Source organism: Urocampus carinirostris, chromosome 20, assembly GCF_059441175.1.
Source record: "Urocampus carinirostris isolate Australia breed hairy pipefish chromosome 20, RoL_Ucar_1.0, whole genome shotgun sequence".
Lineage (NCBI taxonomy): Eukaryota > Metazoa > Chordata > Actinopteri > Syngnathiformes > Syngnathidae > Urocampus > Urocampus carinirostris.
The window spans coordinates 18,081,106-18,104,862 of NC_142368.1; the positions used below are offsets into that span (position 1 = coordinate 18,081,106).

Below are 23,757 nucleotides of genomic sequence, written 5' to 3' on the forward strand. Positions count from 1 at the left end.
CGGTGTGTAAGTGTGTGTGTGAATGGGTAAGTGTGAAGCACATTGTAAAGCGCTATAGAAATGCAGACCATTTATTATTAGACATGACATCCCAAGATAAACGACATAAACATGTAATAAAGACTTTAAATGAGAAAAAAAAGAATGTCAGGAAAGTTAATAGAACGGTAAGAAAAAAGAAAAAAAGAAAAAAAAATACTAGCTGGATAGCCATTAGCCAAGTGTGTGTTTTTATGTTTATTGCAATTTTGGGTTGCCAGATATTTTCAAATCAGGCCCAGTCATTTTATTTAACAATTTCACATTTCTCTAAAATGAGTCAGGGAGAGAGGGCAAGAAAGAACAGAGAGAGAGAGAAAGAGAGAGAGAATAGAGAGGGTAAGAATGAGAGGAAAAGAAAGATACTAAGAGAGAGGGAAAATAGATAACAAGAGAGAGAGAAAAAAATAGAGAGACTGTGATATAGAGAAAGAAGAGAGAGAAAAAAAAGAAAGAGAGAAAAGGATAGACAGAAAGAGAAAAAGGGAGACGGTAAAGAAAAAGCGAGACAGGGAGATAGAGGTATAGTAAAGAGAGAGAGTCAGAAAAAGAACATAATCTCGCTCTATTTGCTTTGCCAGTGGCACCTGGCTTTGTCAACATATTTCAAAATCCATCTTTTTTCTCTTGTGCTTCTCCGGGTATTGTTTTTCACGGGCCGGATTGAAACCCTCCGAATCCTTTTCCGTCGTTTAAAAGGCAAAGTGATCGACATTCACTCCCGGTCCAATGACATCCTCCATTACACCTGATGACTCCATAGATCATAGACGTGCGCACCCGTGTGCATTGAGGCGTGCGGTGAAGATAATGGAAATCTCAGGGCATGATTACAGCGTGTGCTGCCTCACTGATGTCCTTCTGGGCTGCTGGGAAAAGAAGGAGGGGGGTCTAGACCTAGACCGCACTGGTTTTATTGTCCACAGGAGTTGTTAACCAAATCTATTGCAGCCTGGTCCTCCTGGAAGGGGGATTCCCACTTATAAGGCCCCTTTCTCAAGGTTTCTTATTATCCTTGTGCTGAGGTTTTTGAGATTTTCCTTGCCCGCATGTTGGTTTAAGATCAGGGGATGGTGTGATTGTAACTTGTGCAGTCTTTTGAGAGATTTTGTGATTAAGGGCGTCACAAATAAATAGGACTTGACGATACAGCTCGCAGTTAGTCCAACCAGGGGCCCCTTTCTTTATTTGTAACTCAGTAATATACTCTTTCTTTATGTAACGGTTGTATAACGATTTCATCAAATTGGGACCACATTAGCAAAATGTACCTAAGTCCGGTGAAGACCCATGATTCCAACTTCCCATCCCCCGGACACTTACATATGAGCAGTGTTCTCGTTCATCATCAGTTAATTGGTAATACAAAGCAAGTTATCACTTCAGATTTTTCAGTTCATATATTCTTCGTGGTTTGCTGTCCCGCCACAGTTGTAATGGCTTCTCAAGGTCCAATTCATTATCATCCTCCTCAGAGCGTAACCAGGAATTAAATTTAGTCCCTTTTGGCAGAAAAGTCCTTTTCTATTTCTATTCTTTTGTTTATTTTCTTTCGTCGAAACGTTCGCTTCAACACACGTGTTTTCCTTGCCTCCGCGATCTTCAAAGAATTTCTCCGCCGTTTTTTCGTGCCGGAATTATTGCCGTTGTTATCACTTTCTGCATTATGTTTCGACTTACTACTGACACTGAAGAAATGACCAATTTTGTGTTGATTTTCACCTTCCCTCGACGACAAGCACCACAACAATGACGTCATCTCGAAGCAAGAGATCTCGTTGGCCGAGATCGGCGTGCAGACAAAAACTTGAACCGCGAGACCAAAACAACAATGGCGGATCTGCCTGACGAAAAGTTTGGAGTGCGGTAAATCTTTGTTAAAAAGAGAAAAGGAATCGGGTAATAATGACAATTTTGTGTCAAAAAGTTGCATCCCGGGGACGCGCGTTGATTTGACACTATGCGTCCCCAGCAAATTTGATGCGACTCGGACGCAGGGACGCGGGCAAACGAGAACACTGCTATGATGTATGTTGCCCCCTCATGTCTTTCTGATGGAATTTCCTCCTTTGTTCCTGCTTAGAGCCTTCACTCAGAAAACGCTGGTCTCCTAGAGCCAAGAAGAAATCCGCAGGTTTGAGAACAATCTCCATTCGAGCCCCAATTCTGTGGAATACTCTGCCCCCTGAGATTTGATCTGCAACCTCAGTGGTAGTTTTTAAGACTTGGCTTAAAACACACTTTTATTCCATAGACCTTGTCCATTGTTCATCCAATTGCTGCTTTTTGTTCAAATGATTTTGGACTTTGGTGTTTCCTCTATTAATCTAACCACTCTTTAAACCTGGAACCAGTCCAGGAGCTTTTCTTCACTCTGTGTAACAGCATAGGTGCTACACAAGGCAACCAGGGGGATGGACAGGGTTGGGTAGGGTTACTTTAACTGGATTACTTTCAATTACTTTTGGATTACTCCAATACCAAATATGCTAATAAAAGACATAAGAAACTAAATATGAATAAAATTACTAAATTTTGTGCCGGCTCTGTCATGTCCAGCATGGTCGCCGTGGCGACCGGCTGGCCCCGCCCCCTTGGCACCGGCTGTAGCAGATTTTCTAATTTGCGTGTGTGCTTCTTAAGAGCGTGTTGTGGGGATTGCCGGTTGCGGGTTTATTGCATTACTTTGCATTATTCTGTTCTGTTTGACTTGAGGAAACCTGTACTTGCCCGATTTGAGTAAAAGCCTGTTTTGTGAGTATTCCTAGTCTGAGTTCCTGTTTGCCTGTAAGCCTGTTTTTGTTTTTGTCCCTGAGTGTTGGACGACTTTTATTTCCTTAATAAAAGTAACTGATCGTTAACGCGAATGAGTTCACCCTTCCTGCCTCCTGCCTTCGATCTGGTCCGGTCCCGTGACAGGCTCGGGGAGTAACGGAATACATGGAACGGCAAAAATGATGTTGGCAAGCTGTTTGGATTTATTTTCATTTTGTTTCTGTCACATTTTATGTTAGTTTTGCCGGAGATCAAAGAGATCAAAGCCAGGAGAGAAAGCTTACCACGTGTTGTGAGTCATCATTTGATTCATATTTAGTTTCGTCTTTTATTAGCATATTTGGTATTGGAGTAATCCAAAAGTCATTGAAAGTAATCCAGTTAAAGTAACCCTACCCAACCCTGTGGATGGAGTGGCCCCTCTACTATCAGAATCAGGGGATCGTGATGGCCGAGCTTTGCGAGGCGAGGGTCAAACGTACTCTTGCCGGCTGTAACTGTCTTTCACATCCTCAGGCGTCCGCTTAGAAGGGGACGCGTATATCTTTTTGGAGTCGACCCCTACCGGAGTTTTTTCCCGGTTGTGGGTTTGTACCGAAGGGCAACGCCGCTCCATGTGGCCCAGAGCGAAACCATCTAGACCCGTCGGAGTCGGGTAGTCGGGTGAAGCCGACCCCGGACAGGACATACAAAAGATAACCCCGCCGGCTAAGAGGAAACCGGCAGAGACGAAAGTGACACAGAGAGCCCCCCCGGGCTGGTATTTACTCAAGTCAGGTTTCCGGGCGCTCATAAAGGTATCCAAAACCTCCGAGGTGAACCAGGAAGCGGGTCCGAGGCACAGGGCACCGGCCAGGACGAAGCAACCTCCCGCCGCCACGGCCGCCCGCCCCTTGAACCGATGCCCACCACCCCAACGGGTGCACCGGAGTCCTAGAGACGCCAGGACCAATCCAAAAGTGGCCAACATGCAAGACAGTACCATGGCGACCCGGGTGGTCTGCAAGTACCGGGGCAGAGCTAGAGGAGAGTTGGCAGTGGTACAGCTGAAAATGCCAGTTCCGTACCAAACGCAGTCCATCCACAGACCCCGGGTGTGCCACATGGGGGCCACCATGCTGGACCACACCCTTATGCTCACTTGCCAGTTGGGCAGCAGTGTAGCAACCGTTGCCCCAACTGTGCCGAGTAGTGCCAGGACGAAGGCCAGAATTTGAGCGGTGGCAGATAGCATCGCTCCGATGTGGAGGTCCTTAAATGCACCTTTGCTGAAAAGAGAGTAAATCCGAATTTAAGAACCTTTGTGAAGCATAGAGTTACTTTTTGTTACTGATTAGTGCAAAGGGCTACCAGCTAGATCAGGGGTCTCCAACCCCCTAAAGACAGTTGAAGCTCTGTTCTGAAAATAGCTCACCAGTGCTGGGTCATTGTAATTTTGTAGTACAGTGGTACATCTAATTACAAAGGTTTTAGGTTACAAGGTACCTGAACGGGAAAATATTGTCAAATACAAAGTACAGTACGCGCTGCTATTAGACTATCCCAGAGTTTTCCGTACAAAGTGGCTGTCGCTTAGAATCTGTCTAGCAACCCAGTGCGCACGTGTTATCCCAGCATGCTCTTCGTATCACAGTCAAAGTTCAGAGTTGACAAGAAGGAGGGGTTCTGGCAATATAGCGGGGAGTAGGACGCAGCCATCGACCAATCAGCCCAGATTAAAGACATTTTTGCAAAATTCCATTGAGGCTTAGAATTTGTGGGAAGGAATACCCGCGCATTTACGTCGGAATGTCTGGCAAAGGCATACTTCGTTGGATCAGTTTTTCAGGAAAGTTTTTCCTTTATTCTTGTTTTTTTTTTTTACATTATGTTCTTCTCATTTTATGTTAATTACGTGATTCCCTAGTTTTCATATTTCATTTTCTTTTTATAATTTAATTTAAAAAAGAACATACTGTACTTTTGCGGGGCTTGGAACGGATTAGCGCATTTACATACAAAATGCGTCTCTACTTATGAAGTTTTCAGGTTACGAAGATACTCCCAGATCCAATTAAATTCGTAAGTTGAGGTACCATTGTTTAATGATTTTTTTCGTTGGTCGACTGAGTCTATTTTTAACCATTAACCTGTTAACATTGTAACAACATAGTAATAACCATGATAGGTTGTTATTTTAGAAATTCAAATAAAAAAGTTACAGTTTATGGGCTTCGTGGACAGAAAATATATTCAAGGATTGATAAATATCTTTAAGTAATTAATTAAGAGCGACTATTAATGTACTAAAAAATTAATTCATTCATCTTTGTATTGATTTATTTTACAGAAAAGACAACAAACTAGATTCCAATTTATGGGTTTATACAGTTTTCTTAGCTAGCTATCTAGCTAGCTTCTTACATTGTTTCTAACATGTTATTCTTTTTTGCTATTTATCAAACTAAATGTTGGCCTCCTTTCTAGTTCGCTATTTAGCTTTCAATCTTGCTATTTAGATGTCTTTTTACTTTTTTAGCTAGCTATCTAACCCCCTTTTAGTGGTTTACCTGTTTACCCTTCTAGCTAACTATCAAGCTATCTAGCTAAGTTGCTAAATTTTTATCAAACTGGGTGCCCCATTGTGCTAGTTTGAGACAAAAATAGCTACTGTAACAAATATAAACTGTTATCGTGTTCAAAATGACAAAATGTTTTTGTAAAGTGCTGTAAAAAAACATTGAGGAAACAAAATCATTTGGAAAGCCAACAATCCAAAACACCAGATACACACACGCAAAGTGGTTAAGATAGAATTAAAGGGACAGTGTGTAATAGTTAGTGCTTCCTAGCGGTACAAAAAAATTTCAATCAGTAAAATAAAACTACATTTATTTAAATACTAGGAAAAAAATACAAACTGTCGTAACAATGTTATTTTTTATGAATAAAGAAAAAATGATAGGTTAAGAAATTTGTATTTCTTTTACATAGAGCAGGGGTGCCAAACTCATTTTAACTTGGGGGGCCACACGATAGAACAAACATTCTGTCGGGGGCCGGACTAGTAGATTAAAGAGAAAGAAAAAGAGAGATGAATAAAAGAGACGGAGGGAGGGAAAAGGAGAGAGGGCGGGACAAAGAAAGAAAAAGAGAGGGAGAGAGCGTGAGAAACAAATGAGATAAAAAGTCGTGAGAGAGGGGGAAAAGAAAGGCAGAGGAAGAGAGAAATCCAAAGAGAAATAGAAAGACCGAAGGAGAGAAAAGAAAACGCGAAGGGTCGGAAGAGAGAAAGAGAAAAGAGAGAAAAGGAAAAAAAGGAAGTTGGAGCAAAAGAAGTTAAAAAGACACAGAAAGAGAAAGAGACAAAGAGCAACAAAGGAAGAGAAAAATAGATACACAGAGAGTGACAGAGACAGAGAGTGGGAGAAAAGGTGTGGAAGAGAGAGAGACAGAGAAATAAATACAAGTACAGCATCCTCATGAGAGGCACCTGGCTTTGGCAACATCAAGTGGACTTATTTCAACCTGCAGCTTGTTTTTCTCTTGCCCTTCTCTGAGTGTTGTCTGGCGGGCCGGATTCCATCCCTTAGCGGGCCTGATCTAGCCCGCGGGCCGCCTGTTTGACACCTGCGGTATAGAGGGATCCACGCTTAGGTCGCCGCCATTTTTCTCCAGCATCCAGCCGCCGCCCTGTGCTCTGTGGCACTGGCCAAGACACCACAGTGCCATCTACTGGTAAAAGATGACACACTGGGGCTTTAAAACAAGGCACAGACTAACCATGTGAGGAAAGGGAGGCTCATCTACACTGATAGAGATGGAAGCAGATGGCTGCAGATTTTGTAGCGTGATAATTCTTGCGAGAGAGCGTAACAAATGCACAGATGAGTTTCTCATTAAGGGGGTGTCCCGACCCCCCTCCCCTCTCATGATGAGTGTTTAAGGTAAACTGCCCCCTCGGGAGGATGTTATGAACTCAGGGTTTTCAAGCACTGAGCTACTTTTTGCTACTTATTAGTGCAAAAGGCACCCATTTTCATATACATTTCTAAAGTAATAACTTGTACTACTTACAATTTGGTTACTATGTCAGTGCCAGGTTAATTATTAGAAGTAGAAAGAAAGAGAGAAAAAAGGTAGAAAGAAAAAGAGAGAAGGAAAAACAGATAAAGACGGATGGAGAAAATAAAAGGAGAGACAGTCAGAGAGAAAGAAAGAAACAGAAAGACAAAGTGTAAAAAAGAGAATGAGAAAGAGAGAGTGAGAAAAAGAGAGGTATAAAGAAAAGGGAGAAAGAGGGAGAGGGGAAGAGCAAGAAAGGGGGAGGAAAAGGAGAGAGAGAATGAGACACAAAGGGAGAAAGAAAAGATAGAAAGTAAAAGAGGAAGATTTAAAAAAGAGAGGTAGAAAAAAGGAGGAATTAGAAAGATAAAAGGAAAGAGAGAAAAAGAGAAAGAGCGAGTGAAAGAAGGACTGAAAGGAAGATTGAGAAAGAAAGAGACTAAAAGTGACAGGGAGAGGGAGGAAGATAAAAAGGAAGGAAGAGAGAAAGTGAGATAGAAGGAAAAAGAGAGAGAAAAAAAAAAGAAATATAAAGAAAGCGAAAGAGGGGGGAGAAAGAGAAAAGGTAAAAGAGAGAGAAGAGACGTGAAAGGAGAGAAGAAAAGATAGAAAGATAAAGAGAGAGGAAGAGAAGAAGAGAGATAATTTGGGTTTAAATTGACTCTAAATTTGACTAGAAAATTGCAATTACCCAGCACTGGTTGGTTGGTATTTTAAGAACAGGTCCCTTTTCCTTTTTTCTCTCTTTTCCTTTTAATTTTCTCTTTCTTTTCTTTTTATCTACCTCTCCCCCCTCTCTCTTTTACTCATACTTTCTCTTGCTTTCCCTCTTTTCTTTCTTGCTTTCTTTAGTTTCTTTAATTTTTATGGTAATCATTTTTAGTGTCATTTTAAGTGTTTCTGTCATATTTCTTTCAGTATTTTTGTATTATAGTATTACTCTAGTGGTATTTCTGCGGTATTTCTGTAAAAATATTTTTGAAGTATTTCTGCATTATCTTTGAAACATTTCCATAGTCGTATTTTTTGTAGTATTTCTTATGTACTTTTCGTAGTATTTACAGAGTAGTATTTTTGTAACGTTACTCTTGAATATTTCTGTTGTAGATTTTTTTTTATAGTATTACTTTAGTAGTATTTTATCTTTTCAAAATGAAGGCAAAATAATATATGATGTTCCTGTTGTTATGGAGTACATTTGACATTTAGTTTTGTAGTAATTTTGTAGTTTTTTTGTTATAGTTCTGTTGTGAGATTTCTGTGTTAGTATTGTTGTTTTATAATATTACTGATATTTGGAAGTATTTCTGCATTTTTTTTTTAATATTTCCATGGTCGTGTTTTGGGGGTATTTCTTTAGTATTTTTGTAGTATTTACAGAGTAGTATTTTTGAAATATTACTCTTGTGATATTTCTGTTGTAGTATTTCGGTTTTATAGTATTACTTTAGTAGTATTTTATCTTTTCAAAATGAAAGCACAATAATATATAACGTTCCTGTTGTTAGGGAGTACAATTGATATTTAGTTTTCTTAGTAATTCTGTAGTAATACTTTAAGTTTTTCTGTCATAAAATTTCTGTTAGTATGTTGGTATTATAGTATTACTCTAGTGGTATTTCTGCGGTATTTCCATGGTACTATTTCTTTAGTATTTTATCTTTTCAAAATGAAAGGAAAGTAATGCATAATGTTCAAATTTTTAGGCGCTACATTTAATATTTAGTCTTGTAGTAATTTGTAGTATTTTTGTATTAATTCATTGTATAGTAAACATGTCTACATTACTGCCCACTATGCACATCTGTTCTTCTGCACTTTTGCACCACTGTGCAGTACTCATAACGAGGATTATTTACCGACTACTGCACATCCATGTACTTGTACATGAGATTATCCTCACGATTCTTTCGCACTATTGTACAGTATCCAACGTTTGCTATGTTCTTATTTTAACTTTATGTATTATTTATATATTTTACGAAACTGATATTTCGTTCTGTATACTACATGTGTACAAGAATGACAAATAAAGTAGATGGATCTATCTATTTATCTACTGCACAGGTGTAAAACAGGCAGCCTGCGGGCCAGATCGGGCCCGCGAGACAACGCTCAGAGAAGCGCAAGAGAAAAACAGGCTGCAGGTATAAATATGTCAACTTGATGTTGCCAAAGCCAGGTGCCTTGAACAAAGACACTGTGCTAGTATTTATTCCTCTCTCTCTCTCTCTCTCTCTCTCTCTCTGTCTTTTTCTTTTCCACCCCTTTTCTCCTACTCTGTCTCTTTCAGTCCCTGTGTCTCTCTTTTTCTCTTCCTTTGTTGCTCTTTGTCTCTTTCTCTCTCTGTGTCTTTTAACCTCTTTTGCTCTAACTTCCTTTTTTCCTTTTCACTCTTTTCTCTTTCTCTCTTCCGACCTTTTGCGCTTTCTTTTCTCTTTTCTCTCCTGTCTTTCTATTTCTCTTTGGATTTCTTTCTTCCTCTCCCTTTCTTTTCCCCCTCTCTCATTACCTTTTATCTCTTTTGTTCCTCACGCTCTCTCCCTCTCTCCCTTTTTTTTTTCCTTTGTCCCGCCCTCTCTCCTTTTCCCTCCCTCTTTCTCTTATTTCTTTATCTCTCTTTTTCTTTCTCTTGAATCTACTAGTCCGGCCCCCGACAGAATGTTTTTTCTATCTTGTGGCCCCCGAGTTAAAATGAGTATGACACCCCTGATCTAGTGCAACGAGAACTACTGCTTTCAGCCTTACCTGAAGGTCAGTTCCCGAGGGGCCGACGTCCGGTCCGAGAACTCGCCGGTCCCCGTTCGGGCCCCTTGCGGAGGACCATGGAAAGGATTTTGGCTTCTGCCGCAGTCCGATTGAGAAAAGCTCCGCGTGGTTTTTGCTGATAAAAGCGTGCAATCAAAGTCAGTCGGTCACGTGACCCTCTGCAACACACTGATAAGGTCCCGGACACTCCCCCATCACCCGTTACGGGGGACCCCGCAGTGCCCCGCGCCCTGCCCCGTTATTAAAGCCTTGTTTCCGAAATAAGGCGGTCGCCGAAAACCGCAGGAGCGAATCGGCGGCGCCCAAACGGCGGAGCACCTTGAGGTTTTGTTCAGGAGGCTCGCCGCAGTGATGTCATATGGGTAGGACGCCGCCCCTCTGGAGGCGGAGCCGGTGTTACCGTCGGTGGCGTCGGTGCGTGAAACCATGCCGAGGAGCTATTAGGACCGATTTCCTCATGTCACGGATCGTTAGAGGTCCAAACAGGAGTTCTCCATTACAACCAATGTTCCCTGTAATTTTCCAGGGGTCTGAGCGTTCACACAAAGTCGGTGAGCAACGCTTGAAACAACAGTGAGCAACCATAATCCCAAGTGTGGCAAGGTAATTTATTATCAAACATGTCCAAAACTTGACATCACGTTACATTTTGCTGAGTTTCCGCAATGCAAAAAAAATGTTTCACTTTTGAATGAATTGACTCATGTATTATTGCAAAGGTTGTACGGCCTACGAACGTCATTTGTTTTTACAAAAATTCTTTCACAAGTTTTCCATTTCTTTTTTTTCCTGGTATCTTTTGTCGCATACTACTAACATTTTTGGTGGCTTATTTAGTTGTTTGCACGATACACAACTCTATTTAATCACATTTTTGAGTGGAAGTACAATGTTGGCAACAAGATTGACTTGATATAATTGGAAATTATTGGAATGCAACACAAACTTTTTCTTATTTTTTCCGTGTTTTATTCTACTTTTTCTTAAATTCCCTTAAAAAAAGTCTCATTGTGTTTATTTTTTCCAAGCTGTTACTTTTTTCTTTTTGTTCTCTATTTACTTTTTTCCTACGTTTCTTTCTTTTCTTTTCTTTCTGTCATTTTTCTGAATGTTTCCTTCTTTTTTCTCTTCCTTTTGTTTCTTTTTTTCTCAGCTTTTCACAACTTTTTCATTTTGGTATTTTTTCCTTTTTTGTTCTAATCCCCCCTTCTTTTAAGTCAAGTCAAGTCAAGTCATCTTTATTTGTATAGCCCTAAATCACGAAGAGTCTCAAAGGGCTTCACAGATTATTACACTATATTACACAGACTATTTTTCAGCCGACGAGAAGAGTAGGTTATTAATCTGCTATGGAGTAGAAGTGAGTTTTAAGTTTAGATTTAAACATTTCCACTGAGGTTGCAGATCGGATCTCGGGGGGAAGAGCATTCCACAGCACCGGTGCCCGGATGGAGAACGCTCTCGAACCAGCAGAACACTTCTTTGCTCTTGGGATTACCAGAAGACCAGCGCTCTCAGATCGTAGGCTTCGGACCGGGACGTAGGGGCAAATCAGATCTGAAAGATAAGAGGGAGCAAGTCCATGTATGATTTTGTACAATACTAAGAGAACCTTGAAATCACATTTAAGGCTAACTGGGAGCCAATGCAGGTTAGCCAAAATCGGTGTTATGTGATCGTACTTTTTTGTCCTAGTTAAAAGCCTCGCTGCGGCATTTTGTACCAGCTGAAGAGACTTGATTCTAGACTTCGGGAGTCCAGAGAGTAGTGCATTACAGTAATCGAGACGGGAGGTATAATCATTTTGTGAACAATTTTACATAATATTTGATCTTATAGGGATAAAACAAGCAAAAACAACCCGAAGAGCCGTTTAGGACCCGAAAGAGCCGGTTCCTTTTAGTGAGCCGAGCCAAAGAAGCCGGTTCTCGACCAACTCGACTAACTTTACTCAACTTCGTTCTACTTTGACTCGATTTCAAAATACTGCATTTAGGACACAACGTCAGGGGAACCCGTGTCTTTTTACCTTCATGCACTGTAACTTTGACTTAAGTCGTTTCTTAATTAGTAATTTTGAGCCCTCATTTTTGTGCGCTGGCTAGATTTTCTTGTGCGCTGAGAATAAGCGAGCAGTGCGCAGCTTAGAGGGAACACTGAATACAACCTTCAGTTTTTCGGCCTTATTGTTCGAAAACGTTTAAGAAGGCTTCTGGGGTCCTGCATGATGCTGAAGACAGGTATCACATCGGGCTTCTCGATCAATAAATCATTGGGTAGCTAATTAATCGGCAGCCATTTCTAGCATCATTATGTCTTGATGAAATCCATTCTCCCTATTGAAAGCCCTTAGTTGACCTTTCACCCCACTATCAGGGTTATAATTGTTTAATCGTCTGGCACCAATGATAACCCCCCCACTTCCACCAAACAAGCCTCCAGCAGTACCCCAATTACTCCCAGACCCTGCCCCCCCATCTGTGTCCGTCATGCTTTGGTGCTTGAAGACAAAAACGTTGATGGACCCGCAAAGGACGAAGTCACAAAAAACTCATATTTGACCACTAGATGGCACTGTGATGACTGGTGCAAGCAAGGGCCAGTACCACAGAGCACAGCGTGGCGGCTGGATACCGGACAAACATGGCGGCGACTTAAGTGTGGATTGCAATGTCTCATCTCATCTTATTAGCAAATAAAAAGCAAGGAAGAGAGAAAGTGAAAGAGAAGGAAAGAGAGAGAGAAAAAAGAGAGAAGGAAATATAAAGAAAGAGAAAGAGGGGGAGAGAAAGAGAAAAGGTAAAAGAGAGAGGAGAAGAGACATGAAAAGAAAGAAGAAAAGATAGAAGGATAAAGAGAAAGGAAGAGAAGAAGTAGGGTCACGGGGGTGCTGGAGCCCATCGGGCAGTGGGCAGGGGACACCCTGAACTGGTTGCCAGCCAATCGCAGGGCACACACAGGGACAGACAACTCGCTCCCTCATTCACACCTAGGGACAATTTGGACCGGGCAATTAACCTGACATGCATGTTTTTGGAATGTGGGAGGAAACCGGAGTACCCGGAGGAAACCCACGCAAGCACGGGGAGAACATACAAACTCCGCACAGGAGTTTGCCGCGGTAGCCTCTATCTCGGTATCGTTTATTTCGTTGCAAACGAAGCGAGCGGTTTGACGCTACTGTGCGCATGCGTCTGCCGCCTGGGGATTTCCCATCATGCATCATTCCATGGTAGTTGTGTCGTGTAAGGAAGTCCCATTCTTTTTAGAGAACCGGCCTTTTCGGCTCAACTCATTAAAATGAGCCGGCTCTCACACGGCTCACTTGCTTTAATGCATTATATTACGAATGATTATGTTGTATAAAGAAGTTAAGAAAAAAAGGAAGAGAATGAAAAAAGACAAGTTTGTGGTTATCCCTTAAATCAGTATATTACCAACAATAATTGAATGCAGAAAATGAATTCATAATTTGAATAAGAAAATTCTACTTAATTCTATTTGCATGTATTTTTTCCTTCTACAGTGAACGTCCAAGCGACTTCATTTTTGAACTTTTTTTATAATAAAGCTCATTCATGTCGAGCAACTCGGTATCTCACAACAAAATGTTCATTAACAATATATATGATATAACGAAACACATGTACAATATAACATGTTAAACTACATAAATAAACATGTTTGAAAAAAATATGGTGTAAGATCATTTTGTATTTTGTAAGGGAAAATACGAGTTTGTAAGGGCATGGAGCCATGGAGCTTGACAGGTATGAAAGTTATTTGTACCACTAGGAGGCACTAAATATTATACACTGTCCCTTTAAGCCATAGGTGTCAAACAGGCGTCCCGCGGGCCAGATCAGGCTCGATAAGGGATTGAATCCGGCCCGCGAGACAACACTCAGAGAAGCGCAGGAGAAAAACAAGCTGCAGGTTGAAATATGTCAACTTGATGTTGCCAAAGCCAGGTTCCTGGCTCAAAGACACTGTACTTGTATTTCTCTCTCTCTGTCTCTTTCACTCTCTGTGTCTTTTTAAATTCTTTTGCTCTAACTTCCTTTTTTCCTTTTCTCTCTCTTCTCTTTCTGTCTTCCTACCATTGGCGCTTTCCTTTCTCTCCTTCTGTCTTTCCATTTCTCTTTGGATTTCTTTCTTCCGCTCCCTTTCTTTCCCCCTCTCTCACGACTTCTCTTTTTATCTCTTTTGTTTCTCACGCTCTCTCCTTCTTTCTCTTTTTTTGTCCCACCCTCTCTCCTTTTCCCTCCCACTTTCTCTTATTTCTTTATCTCTCTTTTTCTTTCTCTTTAATCTACTAGTCCGGCCCCCGACAGAATGTTTGTTCTATCGTGTGGCCCCCGAGTTAAAATGAGTTTGACACCCCTGCTTTAAGCAAATAGACCAGAAGCAAAATGTCAACGTCACAAAATGGCCAATTACAGCGGTCGGCAACCTTTTTAACGACTGACTATATTTTCGCAGCCCAACTTCGAAATAATATTAGTAACAATGATAATAATAATGTTACTAAGCTTACTCACACTTTGCAATCACTAGACTAGCAGGGATCGATACGACATAGGAAAAGGCATTCGATTTTAACTAATTACACTATTTCTACACACTGTACCACCATGTACAACATGTTTTTAGCTGAACTCTTTCCCATAATGCTCCATCAGCGAAATAAATCCCGTAACACCTAAAAATACGACATTTATGCAATTGAATCATTTATTTATGTGCTTTGTCTTTTATTTTGTCATTTATTTATTATTGTATTTATCTTGTCACATATTTTTTATGTTGGAGTGTATTTTGTCACAAAAAATGAGTATCTAAAAAGAGGGGCGGGTCTTATGGTCGGAACTTTTCACTTATTGGTTGATTGACAGAACCAGTCCACTGCGAAGCCTTTCTTCATCACCTTTCAACCAATGGGTGAAGGGCTCAAGTAACTGGACCGCCTCCTTATTTGAATAACAATTGGTTGTAACAAAAATATTGGACGAAATAAATGACCAAAAAAGGTAAAAATACACGATAAAATGTATGACAAAATATATGAAAAAAAATACACAACAAAATACAAAACAAAAATACATAAATAAATGTAAAAATACAAAAAGAAAATGCATGTAAAAGATGTCAAAATACACAACAAAATATGAAAAAATACACAAAAAAATATTTTTTTAAATAAATAACAAAATATAGGACAAAAAAAGTCAAAATACATAACAAAATATAAAACACAATGAACGACAAAATAAATGACTAAAAAAAAAAAACAAGGTACGCAACAACATATATACCAAGAAGTCAAAAAAACACCAAAAAACACAACAAAATATTTTAAATAAAATACACAACATAATACAAAATAAAAAAATGATAACAAAATGCAGAAAAAAATTGCATTTATGTCATATATTTGCGTACTACACGATCTATTTATCCATTTAGTCAATTACATGGCATATACAGTATTTGTAGCTATTCATAAATGTATTTGTATACTGTATAAAGCATGTCCATTGTGATTTTATAGGTTCTAAATAATGACAAAATAAGATATTTTCCTCTTTTCGTGTGCAAATACAAAATTATAATCCTGAAACATTTCTAACTCTGTGCATAGCAATCTGTAATTTCTTGATAAATAGCAGCAAATATGTTTTCATATTTTCATTGCGTATTAATATGCACCTGAAACAATCAAAATATACAGTGAAGAAAATAAGTATTTGAACACCTTGCTATTTCTCTCACTTAAAAATGATTTTGGGGTCTGAAATTTTCATCATAGGTGGATGTCCACTGTGAGAAAGATAAACTAAAAAGAAAAATCCAGAAATCACAAAGCATGATTTTTTTTAACGATTTTTGTGTGTGATATAGCTGCAAATAAGTATTTGAACACTTGAGAAAATGAATGTTAATATTTGGTGCAGAAGCCATTTTTTGCTATTACAGAGGTCAAACGATTCCTGTAGTTTTTTACCAGGTTTGCACAAACTGCAGGAGGGATCTTGGCCCACTCCTCCTCACAGATCTTCTCTAGATCAGTCAGGTTTCTGGGCTGTTGCTGAGAAACACAGAGTTTGAGCTCCCTCTGAAGATTTTCGATTGGGTTCAGGTCTGGAGACTGGCTGGGCCATGCTAGAACCGTGATTATCTTCTTAAGGAGCCACTCCTTGTTTTTTTCTGGCTGTGTGCTTTGAGTCGTCGTCGTGTTGGAAGACCCAGCCACGACCCATCTTCAATGCTCTGACTGAGGGAAGGAGGTTGTTCCCCAAAATGTCCCAATACACGGCCCCAGTCATCTTCTCTTTAATGCAGTGCACTCGTTCTGTCCAATGTGCAGAAACACACCCCCAAGCATTATGTTACCACCCCCATGCTTCACAGTAGGGATGATGTTTCATCGGATTATTCTCTTCATTCTTCTTCCTCAAAACACGCTTAGTGGAATTATGACCAAGAAGTTCTATTTTGGTCTCATCTGACAACAAACCTATCTCCCATGACTCCTCTATATCATTCAAATGGTTATATGCAAACTGAAGACGGGCCTTAACATGTGCTGCTTTAAGCGGGGGAACCTTTCGTGCCATGCATGAATTCAAATCATGACGTCTTACTGTATGACCTACAGTAACCTTGGATACGGTGGTCCCAGCTCTTTTCAGGTCATTGACCAACTCCTGTCTTGTCGTTTTGGGCTGATCCCTCACCTTTATTAGAATCATTGAGACCCCACGAGGTGATATCTTGCATGGGGCTCCACTCCGATTGAGATTGACTGTCCTGTTTAGCTTTTTCCATTTTCTAATGATTGCTCCAACAGTGGACCTTTTTTCACCAAGCTGCTCAGCAATTGCTCCGTAGCCCTTTCCAGCCTAATGGAGGTGTACAATTTTGTCTCTGGTGTCTTTGGACTGCTCTTTGGTCTTCACCATGTTACAAGTTCAAGTCTTACTGGTTGTATAGGGTGGACAGGTGTCTTTATGCATCTAACAACATCAAATAAGTGCATCTGATTCAGGATGATACATGGAGTGCAGGTGGACTTCTAATGGGCGGACTAACAGGTCTTTCAGGGTCAGAATTCTAGATGTTACACAGGTGTTGAAATACTTATTTGCGGCTGTATCACACAAATAAATTGTTAAAAAATCAAGCATTGTGATTTTTGGATTTTTCTTTTTAGTTTATCTCTCTCACAGTGGACATGCACCTAAAATTTCAGACCCCTACATGATCTCTAAGTGGAAGAAATAGCAAAATAGACGGATGTTTAAATACTTTTTTTCTTCACTGCATTAAAAGTGTCATTATATAGTAGCTATAAAACCGCGACAGTCTGGAAAGTGAAAGAAAAACGGGACAAAAGTCAAGGCTTTTTGTACTTATCTGGCAGTTCATTCAGTTTGAAATGACTAAGACAGAAAAAATACAGTTGTTTTAAGTTTATTAAGTCGACTTAGTAGAAAACATATTTCAAAGTGGATTGTGGGACAAATGAGTGGATGGTCTTCGGCAGGACTTTCACGTTTTGGATCTTTTGGATCTTTTCTCAGGCGGTTGAAGATCGGGTCCAGGCGGCTTTTCGTCATCCTCACTGTCTTCGCCTTCTTCGTCGTCGTCGTCCTCTGCAGGGAGTATGTTGTCAAGGTTAAAACTGGAGATTGTAGTAGAATGAAGAAAAGAACATAGTCTGAGTCTTTTGATAGCCCCTTCCATTGGTGGTGTTTTTTCAGGATTGACTCGAGGAAGAACACACTCCTCCTTTTTCAGGAAGCTCGTTTATTGTACAACAAAAGAAGGAAACTACACATCTGATTGGTTTAGATAAACACTGGAAAGGAATCAGATTGGTTCAGACCAATGTTCCCTGTAATCTAGATATAATGCTCGAAACAACAGTGAGCAACAGCAATCCCAAGTGTGGCAAATCATTATCAAACATGTCCAAAACTTGACATCAAGTTACATTTTGAGTTTCCAGCAATGCAAAAAAATTTTTCACTTTGGAATGAATTGACTCATGTAATTTTGCAACAATTCTGTCACAAGATTTCCATTTCTTTTTTTTCCCTGGTATCTTTTGTCGCATAATACTAACATTTTGGGGGTCTTATTGAGTCGGTTGCACGATACACAACTAAGTATATTTAATCACATTTTTGATAGAAGTACAATGTTGGCAACAAGATTGACTTGGTATAATTGGAAATTATTTGAATGTAACACAAATCTTTTCTTCTTTTCCCCTGTTTTTTTCTATTTTTTTTTAATTCCTTTAAAAAAATCTCATTGTGTTTATTTTTCCCCAGCTATTACTTTTGTCTTTTTGTTCTCTATTTACTTTTTTCCTTTGTTTCTTTCTTTTCTTTTTTTTCTGGCTTTTTACTGAATTTTTCCTTCTTTTTTTCTCATCTTTTGTTTCTTTTTTTCCTCAGCTTTTCACTACTTTTTCATTTTGGTATTTTTTTTCCTATTTTGTTCTATTTGTCCCTCTTCCTTTAAGTCATTTTGTGCACAATTTGACATAATATTTGGTCGTGTAGGGATAAAAGAAGCAAAAACAACCCGAAGAGCCGCTTGGGACTCAAAAGAGCCGATTCTTTTTAGTGAGCCGAGCCGAAGAAGCCGGTTCCTCGAAAAACTCTACTGACTTTACTCAACTTCGTTCTACTTCGACATTGACTTCAAAATACCGCATTCAGAACACAAAGTCAGGGGAACCTTTGTATTTTTACCTTCATGCACTGTAACTTTGACTTAATTCGCTTCTTAATTAGCAATTTCGAGCCCTGATTTTTGTGAGCTGGCTAGATTTTCTTGTGCGCGGAAAAGCTCTGGGTTGTGCGCAATTGCGCACACACGCAGTTTAGAGGGAACATTGCGCTGGATAGATGTTCTTGTGCGCTGAGAATGTGCGGGCAGTACGCGATTGCAGCTTAGAGGGAACATTGGTTCAGACAGAAATCACATATTTAAATGCAGTGTATCATGTTGGTCGCTAGATTGCGTGCGAGTGTCATAAATGAGTAATAGGGAGAGTGAAACTTTGTAAACACAATTGCCTCTGAACACCAAGTGAAATTGTAAAGCCACACACGTATTGAGCACTATGGAAAAATAAACGTATAAAGATATAAGAAGAGCATCCATCCAAATCAACCAAACCGCCAAACTTGCTCCCGAGAAGCTAATTCTTCAGCACATTTTATTTCACAGTGTAATGTTTGATGCTTCTATAAAATCTATGAAAAAAATATGAATGCCAGAGCCTGTATCCCATATGGATACAAATATACCACTTCAAATTCGTCTCCCTCCCACAGTGACATAAGAGTGTTAAGGCTCATTTTGACTGCCATTTTTCTCCTAAATAATGGTTTCAAAACAAAGTGCGAGCAAAGTTCTTTTGTAAAAATGTCACAAAATACTGCAAACGAGGAAACCAACGTATTTACCTTCGGTGCAGATGGCGCTGGGCGATGAAGAGTGCCCTGGTGCCGTGTATAGCCCTGCCCATTCCAACCACACACCCAATTCGATTGCTGCAGGTGTTTTGCTAAGAGTTTTTAGGTGTTTAAAGTTTGTTCTGTGGCTTTTCATCATAACGTCTCACAACAATGAACAGAGATTGTTGAATGAGTTTTCATATAAAATGATTATTTAGCGATTGACAGCCACAAAACTTTGACTGTCACACTCGTTTTAGAAAAAAAACATTCTTACGGGGCTTGGACTAGTAAATTAATGACATAAAATGTGTGATTTAGCTGTACGGCTGAGGGTCTTTTTGGAAGCTCACAATTACATTCAGGGCTGTAAGATTTTTTTCCTCAATATGTACTTTACCTTAGTAAAATTTAATCTCCTGTAGCGTTAATCCAATGTGTATGTTAAAATTAAAAAATTAACAATTAATTTCATTTCCACTACAGTTTATTTATTTAATGGACCAAAGGAAAGTGACCGAAATGGCCCACAACTGGTAAATCAAGTGCAAATAATATAAATGATTGATTTAATGTATTAAAAGTATTTTCTATTTCTAATGAAAATGTTTACAGTTCTGAGGTCACGAGATCGAACCTCCTGTGTGGAGTTTGCATGTTCTCCCCGTGCTTGCTTGGGTTTCCTCCGGGTACTCCGGTTTCCTCACACATTCCAAAAACATGCGTGTCAGGTTATTTGGCCGGTCCAGATTGTCCCTAGGTGTGAATGAGGGAGCGAATTGTCTGTCCTTGTGTGTCCAGCGACTGGCTAGTAACCAGTTCAGGGTGTCCCCTGCCCACTGCCAAAAGATAGCTGGGATGGGCTCCACACCCCCGCGACCCAACTGAGGATAAGCGATGCAAACAATGGATGGATGTTTACTGTAATTTGGGAACTTTGCTTGTTAAATTTCACGTCTATTATTGAAATAAGCTCAACCTTCTCTAAACTTGTGCAAAGACACCCAGGTGCTATTTTCAATGCAACGGAAAAGAGTCAAAATGAGTTGTGCAACACAAAACAGGTTTAAAACCTATTTGCGTTCTGAAAACTCACCAACTTTACAGTCTCCGGCTTGTTTTTCCTTCTCCACAAGCTCGCTGAGAAGCCGGGAAGCGTCTTCACTCACTTTCTGGACTCCGGCGATCAGAGAAGAGAGCGTGTTTTCTACTGGAACGTTTATTTGGTAAGCTTTGTCAGCTTTTCCCTCTCTGATTTTCAGTTCTGCTTGTATGGAAGCCGCCATCTTGACGGCGCTCTGACGTCACCACGCACGGCACCACGTAATGTTGAAAATGGGGAGAGGGGTTCGGAGCGCATGACAATTTGATATATTTCTTTTTTAAATCAAATTACTTTCAAAACACAGAGAATTAAAAAAATAATGATTCTTATGTTTTAATCACTGAATCTGATATTTAATTTGTAATATTTTGGTTGTAGTTTTTGTAGTATTACCATAGTATATTTGTTGTATTTCTGTAGTGTTTGTGTATATTTCTGTAGTTGTATTTATGTAGTATTCGTGATATTTTTGTAGTGTTAGCAGGTGTATTTTTGTGGTATTTCTGTAGTAATATTTTTGCATTATAGAGTTACTGTAGTAGTATTTCTGTAGTCATATTTCGAAGTATTTCTGTAGTCATAATTTGGAGTATTTCCGTAGTCATGTTTTTGTGTTTTTTTTCTTTTGTATTTTTGCATGATTTTAGGGTTATTTCTGATGTGGGTTTATTGTATTATTTCTGTTTTACTATTCTTGATTATAGTTTTACTGTAGTACTGTAGTGTTTCTGTTGTCATATTCTGTGACATTTGTGTCATTTATACAATTACAGGATTTTGTGGAATTTCTGTAGTAGTATTTTTGTATTATAGTATTACTGTAGTAACATTTCATCTATCCATCCATTATCTGTACCGCTTGTAGTATTTCTTTAGTCATATTTTGTAGTATGTCCTTAGTCGTATTTTTTGTGGTATTTTTTCTGTATGTTTGTGGTATTTCTGTAGTGGGTTCATTGCAGTATTTCTGTTGTAGTAATCTTGTGTTATAGTTTTACTGTAGTAGTTTTTCTGTAGTAATATTTTGTAGTATTTTTGTAGTCATATTTTGTATTATTCTATGATATACGTGTAGTGTTGTGTAGCTGTAGAATTTTGTGGTATTTCTGTAGTAGTACTTAATGTATTATAGTGTTACTGTAGTAGCATTTATTTGTCATATTTTTGTAGTACATTTTTTGTCATATTTTGTAGTATTTCTGTCGTCATATTTTTGCATGATTTTTGTGCTATTTCTGTAGTGGGTTTATTGCAGTATTTCTGTTATAGTTTTATTGTACTGTAGTATTTATGTAGTACTATTTTGTAGTATTTTTCTAGTTATATTCATGTAGTATTTTGTGATATTTGCAGGGTTGGGTAGGGTTACTTTAATTGGATTACTTTCAATTACTTTTGGATTACTCCAATAACAAGTATGCTAATAAAAGACAAAATAAACTTAATATGAATAAAATGATGACTCACAACACGTGGTAATCTTTCTCTCCTGGCTTTGATCTCTTTGAGCTCCGGCAAAACTAACATCAAATGCGACAGAAACAAAATGAAAATAAATCCAAACAGCTTGCCAACATCATTTTTGCCCTTCCATGTATTCCGTTACTCCCCAAGCCTGCACAAAATTTAGTCATTTGATTCATATTTAGTTTCTTTTGTCTTTTATTAGCATATTTGGTATCGGAGTAATCCAAAAGTAATTGAGAGTTCTCAAGTTAAAGTAACCCTACCCAACCCTGGATATTTGTGTAGTGTTAGATAGATAGATAGATAGATAGATAGATAGATAGATAGATAGATAGATAGATAGATAGATAGATAGATAGATAGATAGATACTTTATTCATCCCCTAAGGGAAATTCACATTTCCAGCAGCATCCCTGAGCTGAGAACAATACAATAATAAAGCCAAAAGAATACAATATACAAATACCCAGTGTGACGTGCAAATGCCCACTTTAGCATGTTATATAGAGTAACTAAATAGTGCTACACAGAACACATAATGCAGTAAGATTCTGTAATATCCAATGTAGGTGGTGTGGTTTAATGTGGGCCTTTACTCTGCCGGGTGGAGTTAAAGAGCCTCATGGCATGAGGAAGAAAAGATCTCTTCAGTCTGTCCGTAGTACAAGACAGTGACAGCAGTCTGTCACTGAAACTGCTCTTCTGTCCGGAGATAATGCTGTGAAGCGGATGCGATGGATTGTCCATGATTGACCTCAGCTTTTTCAGTGCCTGTCTCTCAGCTACTGTTGTTAGGCTGTCCAGCTCTTTGCCCACAACAGAGCTCGCTTTCCTAGCCAGTTTATTGAGACGAGAGGCATCCTTCTTCTTGACGCTGCCTCCCCAACACGCTGCCGCATAGAAGAGGGCGCTTGCCACTACTGTCTCATAGAATATTTTCAGGAGCTTTTTGCAGATGTTGAAGGAGGCCAGCCTTCTGAGGAAGTAAAGTCGGCTTTGCCCTTTCCTACATAGAGCTTCTGTGTTGGCAGTCCAGTCCAGTTTGTTGTCCAGCTGCACACCCAGGTATTTGTAGGTCTGGACAAATTCTACACATTCTCCCTTGATGGTTACAGGAACCGGGTGAGTTCTGGTTCTCCTGAAGTCCACCACCATCTCTCTGGTCTTGGTGGTGTTTAGGTGCAGGTGGTTTGCGTCGCTCCATCGGACAAAGTCCTGAATCAATTTCCTGTACTCCTCCTCCTGCCCGTTTCTGATACATCCCACGATCGCAGTGTCATCTGCAAACTTTTGCACATGGCAGGACTCAGAGTTGTACTTAAAGTCCGATGTATATAGAATGAATAGGAACGGAGAGAGAACGGTCCCCTGCGGAGATCCTGTGCTGCTAACCACGGTGTCCGATGTACAGCCCCCCTGTTTCACATACTGCGGTCTGCCTGTCAGGTAGTCAGTAATCCATTCTACAAGGTGTGAGCTAACTCCCATCTCTGTCAATTTCCTACTCAGTAGCAGAGGCTGTATGGTATTGAAGGCACTAGAGAAGTCCAAAAATGTAATCCTCACAGCCCCCTTCGCCCTATCCAGGTGAGAGAGGGATCGGTGTAACATGTATAATATAGCATCCTCCACTCCCACCTTCTCCTGGTAAGCAAATTGCAGTGGGTCGATGGCGTGACGGACCTGTAGCCTCAGGTGGTGCAGCAGCAGTCGCTCCATGGTCTTCATCACATGTGATGTCAGGGCGACTGGCCTGAAGTCGTTGAGTTCCTCTGGTCTTGATTTCTTTGGGACTGGGATGATGCAGGATGTTTTCCACAGCTGAGGGACCCTCCCCTGTTCAAGGCTCAGGTTGAAGATGCGCTGTAGAGGGTCTCCCAGCTCAGACGCACAGGCTTTCAGCAGTCGGGGGGATATTCCATCCGGACCAGCTGCCTTGCTGGTTCGTAGCCTTCTCAGCTCCCCACACACCTGGGCTGAAGTTATGCAGCTGTATTCTTGTAGAATTTTGTGATATTTCTGTAGTATTATTTTTGTATTATAGTATTACTGTATTATCACATCTTTAGTCATATTGTTGT

General features: G+C 39.8%; 1 protein-coding gene and 1 long non-coding RNA gene across 2 annotated transcripts; both read right to left on the reverse strand.

Annotated features, from left to right (window-relative positions):
• Positions 1-2,550: 2,550 nt before the first annotated feature.
• LOC148346444 (claudin-20-like) lies at positions 2,551-9,786 on the reverse strand. The gene is made up of 2 exons (XM_088325158.1): positions 9,607-9,786; positions 2,551-4,082 (listed from the first exon to the last, which is right to left on the reverse strand). The coding sequence occupies exon 2, from the start codon at positions 4,046-4,048 to the stop codon at positions 3,287-3,289; it is 762 nt and encodes a 253-aa protein (XP_088181284.1). The 5' UTR covers positions 4,049-4,082; positions 9,607-9,786; the 3' UTR covers positions 2,551-3,286.
• Positions 9,787-17,086: 7,300 nt separating this feature from the next.
• Positions 17,087-20,418, reverse strand: LOC148346445 (uncharacterized). The gene is made up of 2 exons (XR_015848327.1): positions 20,200-20,418; positions 17,087-17,282 (listed from the first exon to the last, which is right to left on the reverse strand). It is a non-coding gene; the product is annotated as an uncharacterized LOC148346445 (long non-coding RNA).
• Positions 20,419-23,757: the final 3,339 nt, after the last annotated feature.

Coding starts and splice junctions, on each gene's coding strand:
- LOC148346444 (XM_088325158.1), bottom strand. CDS start 4,048: ATGCTATCTGCCACCGCTCAAATTCTGGCCTTCGTCCTGGCACTACTC.